The sequence below is a fragment of the Leucoraja erinacea genome, chromosome 6, assembly GCF_028641065.1.
Source record: "Leucoraja erinacea ecotype New England chromosome 6, Leri_hhj_1, whole genome shotgun sequence".
NCBI classification, from domain to species: domain Eukaryota; kingdom Metazoa; phylum Chordata; class Chondrichthyes; order Rajiformes; family Rajidae; genus Leucoraja; species Leucoraja erinaceus.
Genome location: NC_073382.1, coordinates 2,694,288 through 2,709,691, shown reverse-complemented (window position 1 = coordinate 2,709,691; position 15,404 = coordinate 2,694,288). Strand labels below are relative to the sequence as shown.

Below are 15,404 nucleotides of genomic sequence, written 5' to 3'. Positions count from 1 at the left end.
CATAAATCTGTGCCCTCTAGTTTTAGACACCCTTAAAGATTATTACCATTCATCTTATTTAAGCCCCTTAAGTTTTAATACATTTCTATAAGCTCACCCTTCAGACTCTTAACTCTCCAAAGAAAAAAAAATCCAGCCTTTCCGATCTGTCCTCAAGCCCACCAGTCCTGGTGACATCCTTGTGAATTGTTTCTGTACCTGTTCCAGCTGAATGACACCCTTCCCATAGCTAGGCAAGCAGAATTGTGCACAATTTTCCAAGCATACTCACTCATTACATCCTAGCTCTTGCACTCAGTGCCCTGACTGACTGAAGGCAAGAGTACCAAATGCCGCCTTCGCTACCCTGACTCACCACTTTCATGGAACTTTGTTCCTGCATCCCTAGGCCCCTCGCTGTTCTACACGACTCTGCAGGGGCCTAACATTCACTGTGCAACTCTTATCCTGGTTTAACTTTTGTCTGTTAGATTCCATATGCCATTCCTTGGGCACTTTTCCAGTTGATCTACATCCTGTTGATATTTTAGATAAACTTCACTGTCCACTATACCACTAATTTTGGAGCTATCTGCCGACTAGCATTGTCCAAATAATAACCATATAACAATTACAGCACGGAAACAGGCCATCCCGGCCCTTCAAGTCCATGCCGAACACTTTTTGTTTTAATCCCCCCCTAGTCCCATCTACCTGCACTCAGACCATAACCCTCCATTCCTTTCCCGTCCATATACCTATCCAATTTATCTTTAAATGATAAAATCGAACCTGCCTCCACCACTTCCACTGGAAGCTCATTCCACAGCCACCACTCTCAGAGTAAAGAAGTTCCCCCCAATGTCACCCCTAAACTTCTGTCCCTTAATTCTCAAGCCAAGATTCTCAAGATTTGTCTTCCAAATCCTTCATAAAGATGACGAACGGAAGTGGGCCCAGCACCAATCCATGTGGCACACCTCTGGTCACAGGCCACCGATCCGAAAAACAGCTCTCCACTACCACCCTCTGACTCTTCTCACTATTATCAAGATACAAGCATATATTTTAATCAATCTGGATTTATTATTGTACATTGCATGTGACACCCCCCCCCCCCCCCCCCTTGATTTTGGAGGGAAGCATTGCTAGAAAATTGTTCATATCGCAATTTTTTATGTAACACCAAGGCATATCTTCTCATGTGTGAAGAAACGAGAGTTTTATAAAAAGTTGTTTTTCGCATAAATTCATTGAATGTGAAATGTATTCTGTTTCTCCAAATTTGGAGAAGTGATTTGTGAATTCTATAGAGGCAAACTTCCATTATCCAAATGGCATGATGTGGAGGTTACCTGTATACTATTCATTTCTTTGTTCAACTTGGTCAATTCTTCTTACATTCATTATTCCTACCGTTGCCTGTGTAAATATTCAGCAGATTTGAAGATGTATATAGGAGTATGTTGTAAAAGGAAATATAAAAAATTGGGGAAGAGAACAACTTTTTGTCATGTTACTCCACGAATCTACTCCACCATTCAATGAGATTGTGAATGATATGACGTTAGCCACATCTTTGTCTGATTTACTAACATGTGAGGCTCCCATACAATACAGAAATATCTTAATCAATCTCAGCCTTGAACACATTCAGTGATTCAACTACCATTGGTATCTGGGGTAGAGAATTCCAAAGGTTCGTAAACATTTGAGAAAATAAATTCCTACTTCTTTCCAACATAAACTAAATGACCTTTATTCTGAAACTCTGCTCAACTAGTCCTGATACATCTAAAACCTCCTCTCCACGTCTAATTTGCTGGGAGAGATTGATTTTATTGTTGAGGAGTTAATAGAAATTTCTATTCTGTTCTCCCATTTTAGTCTCCCACTTTGTCATTCAACAAACCCTGAAAGTAAACAAATTGCCCGCTGATATCTGGCACGGGACGATCTAATATGTGCATTTTTTAAAGACTTTTGACAAAAGATATTTTTTGAAGTGTAGTGAGAAGACTTCCATAGTTTTGACTCTTATCCTGTTTTGGCTTCTTGGTTTACCATTTTAGGGTTATTGTAGAAAAAGTGAAGGAGACTTTATTTACTAAACCACGGAAGTATATTCGATATTCCACCACCGAATCCACAGATCCTGGATATATTAACATGTTGGAACTTGCAGACAGTGTATGCCGTTATGATTTGGATGATATGGATATTTACTGGTTGCAAGCAGCAAATGAAGAACTGAGAGAAATGGGTATGTAAAAGCCATTTTGTGCAGCATTACAAAGACACTGTTACCATACGAGGAGCAGTGATAAACTTAATTAATTGATCCAGAATATAATATGAATGTTTTGCGGTAAATCCAAGCAAACTTTATCTAGAAATATGAGCTGTTATTTTGTCCTGCGACTGCAGGTTATCATGGTGAAACATTGTTAACAGAGGGCAAAGTTATTTTGAAATTTGAAATGTGTGCATTGGACTGGTAAGATCTTTAGTCAGTCTGCTGAGGGAGCATCGTAACAGAGGACACAAGCTTGCTGATGGAGAACAAATAAATTATTGATTTGTTTTTTGTTTTTTTTTATTTTATAGTTAATGTTCCATGTACTGTATAATATTGTTCATGTGTTTTTTGTAATAGGATTCAACAGAGCATGGCAGTACAATAAAAACATTATTAAGATTTAAAGGAAGATAATTACGATCCCTGCATGATATTTAGTTTGAGTACAGAAAACAAGGAATTGGGCTTGAAGTGTATTCTTTCACTACAGAAATGTAATTTCACTGTAAAGAAAGAGTTTAGTGATTGCTGGGGCAATTGCAGCTTGGAGCATTGGTTAAATGAGCATTTTTGAAAAATAACGCAAGTAGAATGTAATTGAAAGATTTTACGGAATTTTTTAATTCCTAAGACGTCTTTAAACATTGCTGAATGATTTGTATATCTTATCAGTAAATCAAATTTGAATAAACTGAACGATGAATTAGCAGCATTTTTTTCTTGAACTTTTATTGATTCAGGTTGTAGCTTTATTCCTGAAAACACAATGGAAAGAACTATAGAAGCCCTGGAACGTCATTGCTACGAGAATATGAACCATGCCATAGAGACTGAGGAAGGATTGGGGATTGAGTATGATGAAGATGTTATCTGTGATGTATGCCGTTCTCCTGATAGTGAAGAAGGCAATGAGATGGTCTTCTGTGACAGATGTAATATCTGTGTTCATCAAGTAAGAATTTTATTTAATTAGGGTTATGCCAGCCCTAACCGTAACACACAGAAATAATGAGTGGTGCAATTTCAAATATCCAACCTTTTCATGTTACTAGTTTGCAAAACTATTGTAAAATGTCTAATTTGTATGTAATAATACTCGTTTAAGGCTTTGATACTTATATTCAAATTGAAGGTTTTATTACTAACATCTTGAGTATTGGTCCTTTCAATTTTTTCAGTAGTGGAATACATACAAATAACTTGCTAATGCAATTGGTGCGCGATACACTTCCTTTTACGTTAATTCATCCAAACACGTTCTTGATCGTTTATCTTGGCAAACCTATTACTAATAATAAACTGTCAATTTTCCTTGACTCTAATATCCATTCATCCTGGCATCTATAAGGAATCGATAGAGTAAAGATCATACCTGCGGTTTAGGATCCATAACTTGTTGGGTGGCTAGATTGCTATTACATAATAGTTCCTTGTCAGTGTCAAAATGTTGCAACCAGTTACACCATTGCGTTTATTTAATTGATTAAGAAAGAACTGCAGATGCTGGAAAAATCGAAGGTAGACGAAAATGCTGGAGAAACTCAGTGGGTGAGGTACCATCTATGACGTGAAGGAATAGGTGACGTTACGGGTTGAGACCCTTCTCCAGACTGATGTGGAGGTGGGGGTGGGGGGGGGGCGGGAAGAAGAAAGGAAGAGGCGGAGATAGTAGGCTGTGGGAGAGCTGGGAAGGGGAGGGGAAGGAGGGAGAAAGCAAGGACTATGTGAAATAGGAGAAGTCAATGTTCATACTGCTGGGGTGTAAACTGCCCAAGCGAAATATGAGATGCTGCCCCTCCAATTTGCGGTGGGACTCACTCTGGCCATGGAGGAGGCCCAGGACAGAAAGATCCGATTTGGAAAGGGAGGGGGAGTTGAAGTACTGGGCCACCGGGAGATCAGGTTGGTCAGTCCGGTCCCAGATAGACTTCCTCTTCACGTCGAAGGCGGTCACGGTCAGACACACCGACCTCACGATGGCCTCTGACCACTGCCTCCCTCAGGCTTCCTGTCATCTACAGGGGGACAGGAAGGCAGGCAGAGGGGCGTGGAAGTTAAATGCAAAGCTGTTGACCCCAGAGAACATTGAGGAACTAAAGAGGGCCTATGCATGTTGGAGAACAGTGAAGCCCCTCTTTGACTCCTCGGCACACTAGTGGGTAGCAACCAAGGAGAACATTAAGAGGTTCTTCATATTTAAAGGGGTTCAGAGAGCAAGACAGTCAGAGGGAATTGTGTCAACTCCAGACAGATTTGCAGCAACTACTCCTTCTGCAGTCGAGAGGGAGGAACTTAGAGAGTTGAAGGGCCAGCAAGCTCAGTTCTTTACCTCGGAATCCTCCAAGATCATCTTCCGATCCAGTGTCGGCCACGTGGAGCAGGATAAGACGTGCTCACGCTTCCTCTTCCATAAGGTTCACAGGGGAAGCTCTGTGATGAACAGCCTTAGGGAGGAGGACAGCTCGGTAACATCCTTGTAGACGGACATGCTGAGGATCTGCAAATCCTTTTATATGGACTTGTACGTCAGAAAGGCCACAGACAGCTCTGCCTCCCAGAACTTCCTGTCCTCTATCACGGAGGTCTTGGAGGACAGCAAGCGGGAGAGTCTGGACCAACCACTGACCCTAGAGGAGCTGACTGGCTCCATCCGTTCCTTTGTCTTGAGTAGAGCTCCCGGAAGCGATGGCTTACCAGCCGAGTTGTATTCGGCTCTGTGGGACTGGGTGGGCCCGACCTGCTGGAAGTGTACAACGACATGCTTCTAGCCGGCAGCAAGTCGGACTCCATGAGAAAGGGCAGCATCACCCTAATCTACAGCAGAAGGGGGAGATGAAGGATATAAGGAATTGGAGACCCATCACATTGTTGAATGTAGATTACAAGATACTGTCTAAGGCCATCACCAACTGGGTCAAGCATTTCCTCTTTCTTCTTCCCCCCCCCCCCCCCCCCCCCCCCCCCCCACCACCACCACATCAGTCTGAAGAAGGGTCTCGACCTGTTTATTTAATGGAAGTGTTTTTAGTTTTACCTGATGTCCAGGAGCTGGCTAGGATTCAGAATTATAATCACAATGTGTTTTTAACTCCCAATGTCCTTGAAATTTTTCTAAACTTGCGAACGCCAAACTCTTTCATCTTTTAAACAATGGTAAAACTGTAACTTCCATTTAAATCTGCTGACTAGCAACCAAAATTCCAATGTTTTTGCACATCGGTTCCTTTGAAGTGATTTGCCTGAATCCTGAACAGGTCTGTGTAGAAAGAACTGCAGATGCTGGTTTAAATCGAGGGTAGACACAAAATGCTCGAATAACTCAGCGGGAAAGGCAGCATCTGTGGAGAGAAGGAATGGGTGACTTTTTGGGTCGAGACCCTTCTTCAGACTTCCTAAACAGGCCTGATGTTTAAGGCTTGCATTAATGATGCAAATCACAGGACCTTTTCCTTTCAAGGCCATTCACGGAAAAGGATATTTCCTCTAAATGTACTTCACAGGAAGAGTGCATTGTGCATTGAATCGCAGTAGTGTTAGAACAAATGTCCGGAAGTTAGGTTAAAGGGAAATTTTGGAAGCAGTTCAAAACTTAAGGTTGGAAGGTAGAGACAAGAATAGGAGATGAGTGCCAGATTTTGAGGACTTGGCAGCTGAAAGCATGGCCACCATTGATGTAACATTTTAAACCCATGAAGCGTTCGAGGTCAGAATTGAAAGAGAACAGGTTTTATATTTTAAGTTGACAGTTGATGTAATATATGGTTATGAAAATTGTACAAATACATGTTAATTTGGATTTACTTAAAAGAGAATCCTTTACATTTAGGCTTGCTATGGGATTCTAAAAGTGCCTGAAGGTAGCTGGTTGTGCCGTACATGTGTCCTTGGACTCTATCCACAGTGTCTTCTGTGTCCAAAGCAAGGCGGGGCAATGAAAGCCACACGTGCTGGAACCAAGTGGGCACATGTGAGCTGTGCCTTGTGGATACCTGAGGTAAAAATTATATATTGAAAATGTATTGTTAAAAATCTCTGTCTTTTCTTGGCTAAAATATCAAAGTGATTGTTTTAAGAGAATGCAGAAAATGGACCATTGTACCGCTGAAGCACAAAATATGTACAACGGAATAAATTATGAAAACCTATGAGATCAGGAAGTATGGCGATACAATATCATTTGACATCATAAGACTTGCTTTGCAAGGGAAATTTCTCCTGTTTTTTTGAACTGGAATTTATTTAATCTTCAAGAGTTGCAAATTGCACAGATCGAGAAATTGTTTTGCAGTAATACATTTGAAGTGATTAACTTACAGCATTATTCATTAAATGTAATTGAGATCGATATAGACTGTAGGATGAATAATATGTGTAGGAAGGAACTGTCGGTGCTGGTTTACACCGAAGATGGACACAAAGTGCTGGTGTAACTCAGCGGAACAGGCAGCATCTCCAGAGAGAATAAATAGGTGACGTTTTGGGTCGAGACCCTTCAGTCTGAAGAAGGGTCTCAACCTGAAATGTCATCCATTCCTTCTATCTAGAGATGCTGCCTGTTCTGCTGGGCGCATAATAAGATTTTTGTTGTTTTTTTGCCTGTGACATGCCAGCGCATGAAACATGTGTGTCCAGATTATGCCAATCCATGTGAAAACCCCAGTTAGTTTCTCCCTGTCAAATTGGATTATGCAATTAAATAACCTTTTTGTGCCTGTTGCACAGCACAGAGGTCTAAGCAGCAGGAGCAAACCTTACTACTCTGCTATTTAGAAGGGTTATCAATTATTTGTAGTTTTATTGACGATTGAGTTAATGAGGGCATTCGATATAATTGAAGTCTTTCTGGGAGCCAGTGAGAATGTTGATACCAAGGTGTATTTTTATTGTTGCTTATAATATTGCTTCAGTAACACCATCAGGCACAGGAGAAAGGTTGCAACCAAGACTGAAAGCAGTCATGGGTTAGAAGGGTTCTTACTGGAGACTGGGGTTGTTCCATTGTCTGAATAGCATTGCAAATAACAGTGCATCTAGAGACTATTTCCTCAGGCATGGCTGTCTGATATCTGGTATCTTTAGTCAAAAACGTTAGATTTGACCAAAGATCCTATAGCAAGCAAGATAGATCACTCGCGAAAAAGACGTAGTATGGTCATGGGCAGATTCATGGGTAATTTTCGGCCCCATTTCCGTAACCGGCTTCCGTCTCTAATGAAATTAAATTCCTTTAGTACTTTAAGAGGTTGTCTTACAGGGAATAATTACAATTTTCGGATGGTACGCGCCTGCCATTTCCCCAAATAATTAATCTGCTCCAGTTAAGAGAAAATGGCATACTGATAATGTTGCATTCATCGGTTCAACTTGACCCCTAACAAATCATGATTAGCTATTTGACATTGATTTTGATTGTGTGGTTTCCTTTTATTATAACTTTAGGTCAGTATTGCCTGCCCTGAAAGGATGGAACCAATTACAAAGGTGTCTCACATTCCACCGAGCCGATGGTCATTAGTCTGTAGCCTTTGCAAATTGAAGACTGGGGCCTGCATTCAGGTACGTCTCCTCCGGTAAACTGGGTAAGGGGTGGGTAAATAATAGGTGTGATGAGACTACCATCCTACTCTTGTATATTCATGTTCGAATACACTTATCAAGCTGTTGCAGCATTCATTTAATTACTTTGAGTGGTGGCATTTGCTCAAGCTCCAAGAATAGTACATTGAATCTTTTTTTTGCAGCAGACTTGAGTCGATATTTTTGAATAAATATTAATGTATTTGGTAGGGTAATTCAGTGAGCTGTGGTTGCTTTAGGGAACTTCACAGACTAGAGGCTACTTGCACTTTTGTCAGCAGTTAATCTTGAGAAGTAGTTTAACTTTTGTTGTAAGCAGGATTATTCAACTAGCTGTATAATGTAGTCTTTGTATATTGATCAAGCACAAGAAATGAAAAATTCAGTGCAGAATTTCCCAACAGAGGTGCAGTTAAATTTTTCACAATACTTGGAATAGAGATCACAGAGATTCTTTATGCTTGACAAGACAGGACATAATAGCATTGCAGGACGGCATACATTAATAGTGTTTCCACCTGTTGGGTCAGGACTTGTAGCAGCACTTTGCCCTGTTTATGCACTCATTGATGTCCTTGTTGGAGATTCTCGTCTCCACCGGGCAGCATGGTGGCGCACCGGTAGAGTTGCTGCCTTGCAGCACTTGCATTGCCAGAGACGCGGGTTCGATCCCGACGACGGGTGCTGTATGTACGGAGTTGTACGTCCTCCCGTGACCATGTGGGTTTTCTCCACGATCTTCGGTTTCCTCCCACGCTCCAAAGACGTACAGGTTTGTAGGCTAATTGGCTTAGGTTTGTAGACTTGGTATAAGTGTAAATTGTCGCTTGTATGTTATAGTGTCAATGTGCGGGGATTGCTGGTCGGCGTGGACTTGGTGGGCCGAAGGGTCTGTTTCCGTTCTGTATCTCTAAACTAAAATTAAGTAAATCACAAAGTGCTAACAGATGTTAGCCTCTTCAGGCCTTTGTACACTGATGCAATGAAGAGGCGCCTTTTCTTTCACGGGAACAATTTTACAAATTCTGCATAATTTCTTGAAGTAATTATAACTAAATCGTGGAACATTGTCATGTTCTGAAGTGCTGCTGCAGGACTAAAACATGAATGATAAGAAGATATGAAAACTGTATAAACAAATTTAAACTCTGGGTCGCACACATGAAATTGGAAAATGAAAATTTTTTCACTTAAATACTCAGCTGGTCAATATATTTATCACAAGTTGTAAGTTTATTGTTTTCATTCATTTGTTATGTGTTTTCATACTTTAATCCTCAGTGCTCAGTGAAGAGCTGCATCACAGCCTTTCACGTAACTTGTGCTTTTGAACACAGTCTGGAGATGAAGACGATCCTGGATGATGGCGATGAGGTGAAGTTCAAGTCCTACTGTCTCAAGCACAGTAAAAACCGGCAGAGTGAAGAAGGTGACTGTGAACAAACTGTGAAAATCAGTGAGCAAAAGCAGAAGCAGACCGAAACTGAGAAGAAAGGCCTTCGTGCACAGAAACTTCAGGAGCTGGAGGAAGAGTTTTATACCTTGGTGAGGGCGGCCGATGTGGCTTGTGAACTGCACTTCCCCGAGCAGGTGGTGGAATATATCTTTGAATATTGGAAACTGAAGAGGAAAAGCAACTTCAGTAAACCATTATTACCTCCGAAGGAAGATGAAGAACATTGCTTGGGTCAGCAGAAAGAAGACCGAATCCATTCCAGGATGAAGATGTTCATGCATCTACGCCAAGACCTAGAAAGGGTTTGAATCTTTGCATTTTCTTTTGTTATATGTTGCATGTCTCTAATAAAAGGCAATAATTTGGGGTTTGCAAATGCTAAGAAAGTACTTGAGCTGATGTTCCTGTTTTGTTCCTTTTAGGTGAGGAATCTTTGTTACATGGTCAGCAGAAGAGAGAAACTGAAATTGTCACAGAGTAAAGTGCAAGAACAGCTTTTCAATTTACATATCCAAGTGATGAATCAGCATACTGCTTCAGGTAAATATGTACAACTTATGGTGCAATCTTCTGATCCTTACTGTTGCATTCCAACAATTTGTGTGGCATAGGATACGATTGTAGCAGCACCACAAGATATAGGCCAGGAAATGTTTAAATATTCTTTTGAAGGGTGGTTACATTTGGAGTGTACTGCCAGAACACAAAAGCTAAATTCTCCAGAGGCTGGAAATCCGATTTGAAAACTGAACATTTTATAACTAATAATAATTCCAATAACATTTATGGGCATTTGGACAGGTAGATGGATAAGCAAGGTTTAGAGGGATATGGGTCTGGCATGGGCAAATGGAACGAGTTTGGATGGGATACCCTGGTCAGCATAGGTGAGTTGGTCCGTGCTACAACACTCCACGACTCTATACACACCACAGGTAAAGTAATATTTGTGGAGAAATAAACATTGGTTGTTTTAGTTGCAGCTGAATTGGGAAAAGTTGGAAATAAAAGAGATTTTCAAATGCAGAGGAAATGGGGAGGGGCCCACACTCGGGAAAGGGTAATTAATATCTTAAAAGGGGGCCTACTTGAATAGAATATGGAGAACATTTGAGGATTAATTACAGTTATTAATAACTGTTTAAATTTCATCTTTTTAGATGTTTCTTAAACTAAGGAATACCATGATGGGACCAATCTTTTATGGAATTATTACATTGACATTACAATAAGTGGGTTATTGTGACTGATGCAACTTTCTTTCCTTAGACTTCCATCTTGTGATTATTTCTGTTTTAATTTTAATGTTTTAAAGACTATTCATGTTTCCCTTCATACTTCAGGTTTGAGAGCCATATCTCAATTGTGGGCTGATTGATTTGAAGCAACCCATTCTCTACCTCATTGTCGTTCTGTGTTTTTGCTTCTCATTTTTCGCTCTCATCTTCAGTTTTCAAATTTGTGTGAACCTTTCCACTTTTTTCCTGGTTATCTCTTTCAGAATTGAAGTTCCCTAATTTTTATTATATTTTTTTTCATCAGCTATCCTCGCACACATCCATTGTACAAATAATCGATTTTGTTCATTGTTTTGACAGATTTTCCTAATGACATAATTGAGCACATAATAGTGTACATAAATCCACCAATAAATACTCTTCCCTCATATATCTAAACCTTTGCACTGTTTAATGAGAAAAATTGCTGGTTGACAGCAGAATAGTAGGTTTTATATTTATATAGAGGTCTCATATGAAATGTTAGGGGCCTGCATAATGGTAAGCTTGGTATCTCCAACCTACTGGGGATGTTTGTTTGATAAATCGGGCAGTTGTGAACTTTATTTCCCAGGTCTCCTAACGTTCCATTAATTCCTAGGGAAATTGGATTTGACAAATGCACAAAATTGGATTAAGTAATCCCTGAGGGAAAATGTCCTCACATTAGCTGTGTTTTGTTTGATTCATGCACTGGGATTTCAAGTCACTGCAAATAATACTGGCCAGTGTACATATTTCTAATCTGCTAGTGGTATAAAGCAAGATTGAGAGCATATGTTTAGTATTTGTTTTGTTGAAATCTGGCTTTTGGGAAACAGTGTATGTGGGTCTTACATTGATACGGCTGAAGATCTATAGTATGTCACCGAGTTGAGAAATAAATGCTGAGCAAGAGCATTTTACTACAAAACATTTGCCGGGGCTACTTATGAGATCAGATGGATCCTACGTGGGAGTGCCTAAGTTGAGAAAACTGCAGTGGTTTCTGGAAGTAGTCTACCAACATCTTTTGGTAATTAGAGCAGGCCATTTAGTGTTGGCCTTATAGCGGTGTCCACATTTTGTGAAGAAATTAATCCAAATGACATATACCAGAACAGAATGTGTTGAATAATTGATGGCCCCATTGTTGTCATGAACGATGTTGGCACCACAAATAAAAATAAAGCAATTTTTTCCCCATATCTTAAACCTTGAAAATGGTCTTAATTGTATCCTATCTATGATTCTTCTTGTTGTTTGTGGCTGTTAGGTTTCGTTTAGAGAAAAAGCGGGAACGGGGTATTGATTTTGGATGTCCAGCCTTAATCGTATTGAATGGCGGTGCTGGCTCGAAGGGCCAAATGGCCTATTCCTGCCGCTTGTTTCTATGTTTCCTTTCGTCCTGTTCCTGTCCACACCGATTGTAGCCCAGCAAGCGAATTACTTTCTCACTGATCTTCACTGTTACCTTGAACCACTGGGAGTTGAACATGAGTTGATATGCTCCTTTATCCCACTACCCCCTTCACCCCCATCCTCAATTGGTACCTCCTCCCAATGTTTTTAACCATATAACAATTACAGCACGGAAACAGGCCATCTCGGCCCTACAAGGCCATGCCGAACACTTATTTTCCCCTACTCCCATCTACCTGCACTCAGACCATAACGCTCCATTCCTTTCCCATCCATATACCAATCCAATTTATTTTTAAATTATAAAATCGAACCTGCCTCCACCACTTCCACTGGAAGCTCATTCCACACAGCTACCACTCTGAGTAAAGAAGTTCCCCCTCATGTTACCCCTAAACAGTTGCCAAAAGTAGTTTACCCACAGTGAATAAAATGCTTCAACCCATTTTAAATTGGTATTCTGCATGTATGTATATTTAAAGCAGTAATCCTTTAGTACACTGAGGTAATTTTTGAACCATAATTATACTTGCATGTTAGTTTTGTAATAGATGCAGATATATTAGTATTTCACTAGTTCTAGATTTCTACTTCCTTCATATTGCTTGGTTGTTAATATATTGAGTTATTTTCCTCTGTGTTTTTGGAGGAAGACACTAGACAGTGCTTTGCTGTGTTTCAATGTATTTTCAATGCATCTTCTTATTTTAAGGACTGCCTTTGCCATTCCCACGGGAAGGACTGATGTTCCATGACCCTCCAAGAATCATGATAAAGCTAAAAACATCTGCAAAACCTTCGCAAAGTGTCAACAGTTGTTCTACCACTGCTGTCAATGGTCCAGTGTCCCTCAATGTTGAACGTAGTTTGTACAGTAAAGACAATCCGCCAACACCACAAGGCTCCAGAACTAGTGAAAAGTTACAGTCTCATCACTGGCTCAGGCACGAGGAAAGAAGCAATGGACTATTGCTGACAGGTAGCCACCACAGACAGGATCTTCAGGCAGATAGTTCTTTACCATCCCCCGAATGTCACGTGGAACAGGCATCTGGCAAGCCATCAGCACTTCATATACCATTTCGTGGACAATCAGCTAATGCCAACGGAAAGACTCGAGACAGCAATAATCCAGTGTTTCTTAAATCAAATGGCCTATCTAGCAGGTCAGGGATAGTAATTCAGAGAGACTGTTCCAGTCAAACCTACGATAAAGTGACAACACTTACAAATCATTTTGCCAACCAGGGCACTTTCAGAAAATCAAAACTGGGAGAGTTTGGTCAGTCTTGTAAAGACAGATTAGACAGTTTAGTGAGGACTTCAGAAGACTTCCGAAACTGTGAAAAGCCTTTACGAAGACCATCTGCTAAGGACCGCCTGTGGAGTAAGCAGCTTTCTGAGCATCAAACGACAGCAGCCTACCAGGATAACGATGGCTATTGTCCCGACGTTGAGTTGAGCGACTCGGAGACAGAAACTGACATTAGACAAGAGAGGAACAGGCTACGGAAAAGGAACTCTGACGAAGAAATTCCTAGCCAAGACTATGGGCGAGATTCTAGGTCAGAGCAACATGGTAAGGAGAGTAGATCTAGGTTAAATGTGCTTTGTCACATCAGTTCAGTGCAGAGGTGATCAATACTTGAATGAATGAGGATTTTGTGCTATATGTAATTGAGCCAATACTAGTCCTTTTTTTTTTTTACACAATGCTCTGTATGGGAAGGGAATTTTGAACTTATTGCAAATTGCACTCAAGAATGACCTGCCCCACGAACAGATGAATGACAAGTATGTTTTTATCAAGGTTTTTAAAGTTACAAGTTTTCTTTAAAATTGAATGCTTTATAGTGGTCTGGGGCATTCTAATTAAACTATGAAGGAACCTTTGAATTATTTTTCCTGATGACTGGCATTGTTTTATTTGCAGCATGTTTTCGGACGCAACAGGCTGTACTATTTTTTTTTTTTTTTTTTTTTTTGATAATCTTGTGGAAAAAATGATTCTGCTAATAATTGCCTCCAAAAAAAAAAGTGTGAAGGTTTCCCCAAACTGAAAGCACTTGGTTCAATATCTTGCAATTGGAAATTGCATAGAAAGTATATGTATTTCATGAAAGGTTCGGCATTGCCACCCAGTTTTATTTTTGTTTTAATTATTGTGCTTTACTGCCCATTAGACCAATCTGAATTCTGATTCGAGTCATAAACTGCATTTTCCCCATTCATCATCTACATCCTAGACCTCCCATTGAGGAGATATGATGCAATCTCACACCCCTCTCCTCATACCCGAGTTGTTCTGGCCATGTCTGATGTTCTTTGCTAGTTACAATCAATTATAAATTTCAACCTCTAACTTAAAACAGCACCAAGTGTTCTAATTAACAACTTCTGCTGAGGTTAAATTTCCAAGGCTTGGTTGTCTCAGGCTAAAAAAGTAGTTGCAGTTAATTGCTGCCTTTTCTAGGATATGTCAAAAATGGGACTGAGGAAGTTAGTCACTGATTTTGCCAAGGAGAAGAAGCACATAGATTTTATTTTTAAACAATGGCAAAGATTTAGGATGTATTTGTGTTGGAGAGGATTATGGCAGTGCAATACATCCAATTTAATACACAATGGTCATGCACATAATTCCTGCTGCCTTTTTTTCTGACTTAAATACATGGAACATTACCTCAGATTTACAGCCCCCTCCCCCCCTCCCCCCCCCCCCCCCCCCCCCCCCAGCTCTAGTAGTCTTTAATCTTGTGATTTATTAGGATGTCCGCAGCGTTTTATGTATTGTTCGTGTGCTTTTTAATGTTTTATTTCAACACTGCATCATCTTGCCTTACTTGCTCTTTTATGTTTGACCTTGGAGAACAATACTTTGCAACAGCCAGTTCTCCTGCCATCAGTATTTGTATTGGCCTTGTCCAACCAAAAGTTCAAAGTTTACCAAAAAGAGTACTTGATGGGAGAGCACAATAATTAACCCATTTAACAGTCTTAATATTGATGTTAGAAAATGCTAATTTAGTTCTACTGTTTAAGCACTAAACTACAGTGAATTTGCACAAGCTATTTAATGCAGAAGTGACAAATCTTTTCCCTTAACCTTTCTCCCCCCCCCACATACGTCATTATGTCTCCATTGCAGCGTAGAGTGGAATACTTCAATTTGGGAAGCCAATTTAACACCATAAGCTCGTCCCAAGTGGCTGTTGTACTTGTTAAAGCTGCATTTGTATTATAAGTTGTTCTTTGGGTAGGCCAGTTGGTTCCTTGGCCTGCTACCTGTGCAGCAAGATCGTGGCTGACCCACTACCTCAACTCCAATTTCTCAAGTGATCCCCAACTTCCTTCAGTTTCTTCAGTGTCCAACAATCTATCAGTCTCAACATTAAACATACCTGATTGCCGAGAT

At 40.3% G+C, this 15,404-nt stretch overlaps 1 protein-coding gene across 2 annotated transcripts in view; it reads left to right on the top strand.

The window, feature by feature from the left end:
- Positions 1-14,416, top strand: part of jade3 (jade family PHD finger 3) — a 46,916-nt gene extending 32,500 nt beyond the window's left edge. The window contains exons 6-12 of one of the 2 annotated variants that reach the window (XM_055636482.1): positions 2,052-2,242; positions 3,019-3,230; positions 6,105-6,272; positions 7,718-7,834; positions 9,137-9,613; positions 9,734-9,851; positions 12,702-14,416. In XM_055636482.1, the coding sequence (XP_055492457.1) occupies positions 2,052-2,242; positions 3,019-3,230; positions 6,105-6,272; positions 7,718-7,834; positions 9,137-9,613; positions 9,734-9,851; positions 12,702-13,627 (2,209 nt within the window). In that variant the 3' untranslated portion in view covers positions 13,628-14,416. Of the gene's footprint in view, positions 1-2,051; positions 2,243-3,018; positions 3,231-6,104; positions 6,273-7,717; positions 7,835-9,136; positions 9,620-9,733; positions 9,852-12,701 lie in introns of those variants that run through there. The other variant, XM_055636484.1, reaches the window with a different exon arrangement.
- The last annotated feature ends 988 nt before the right edge of the window (positions 14,417-15,404 follow it).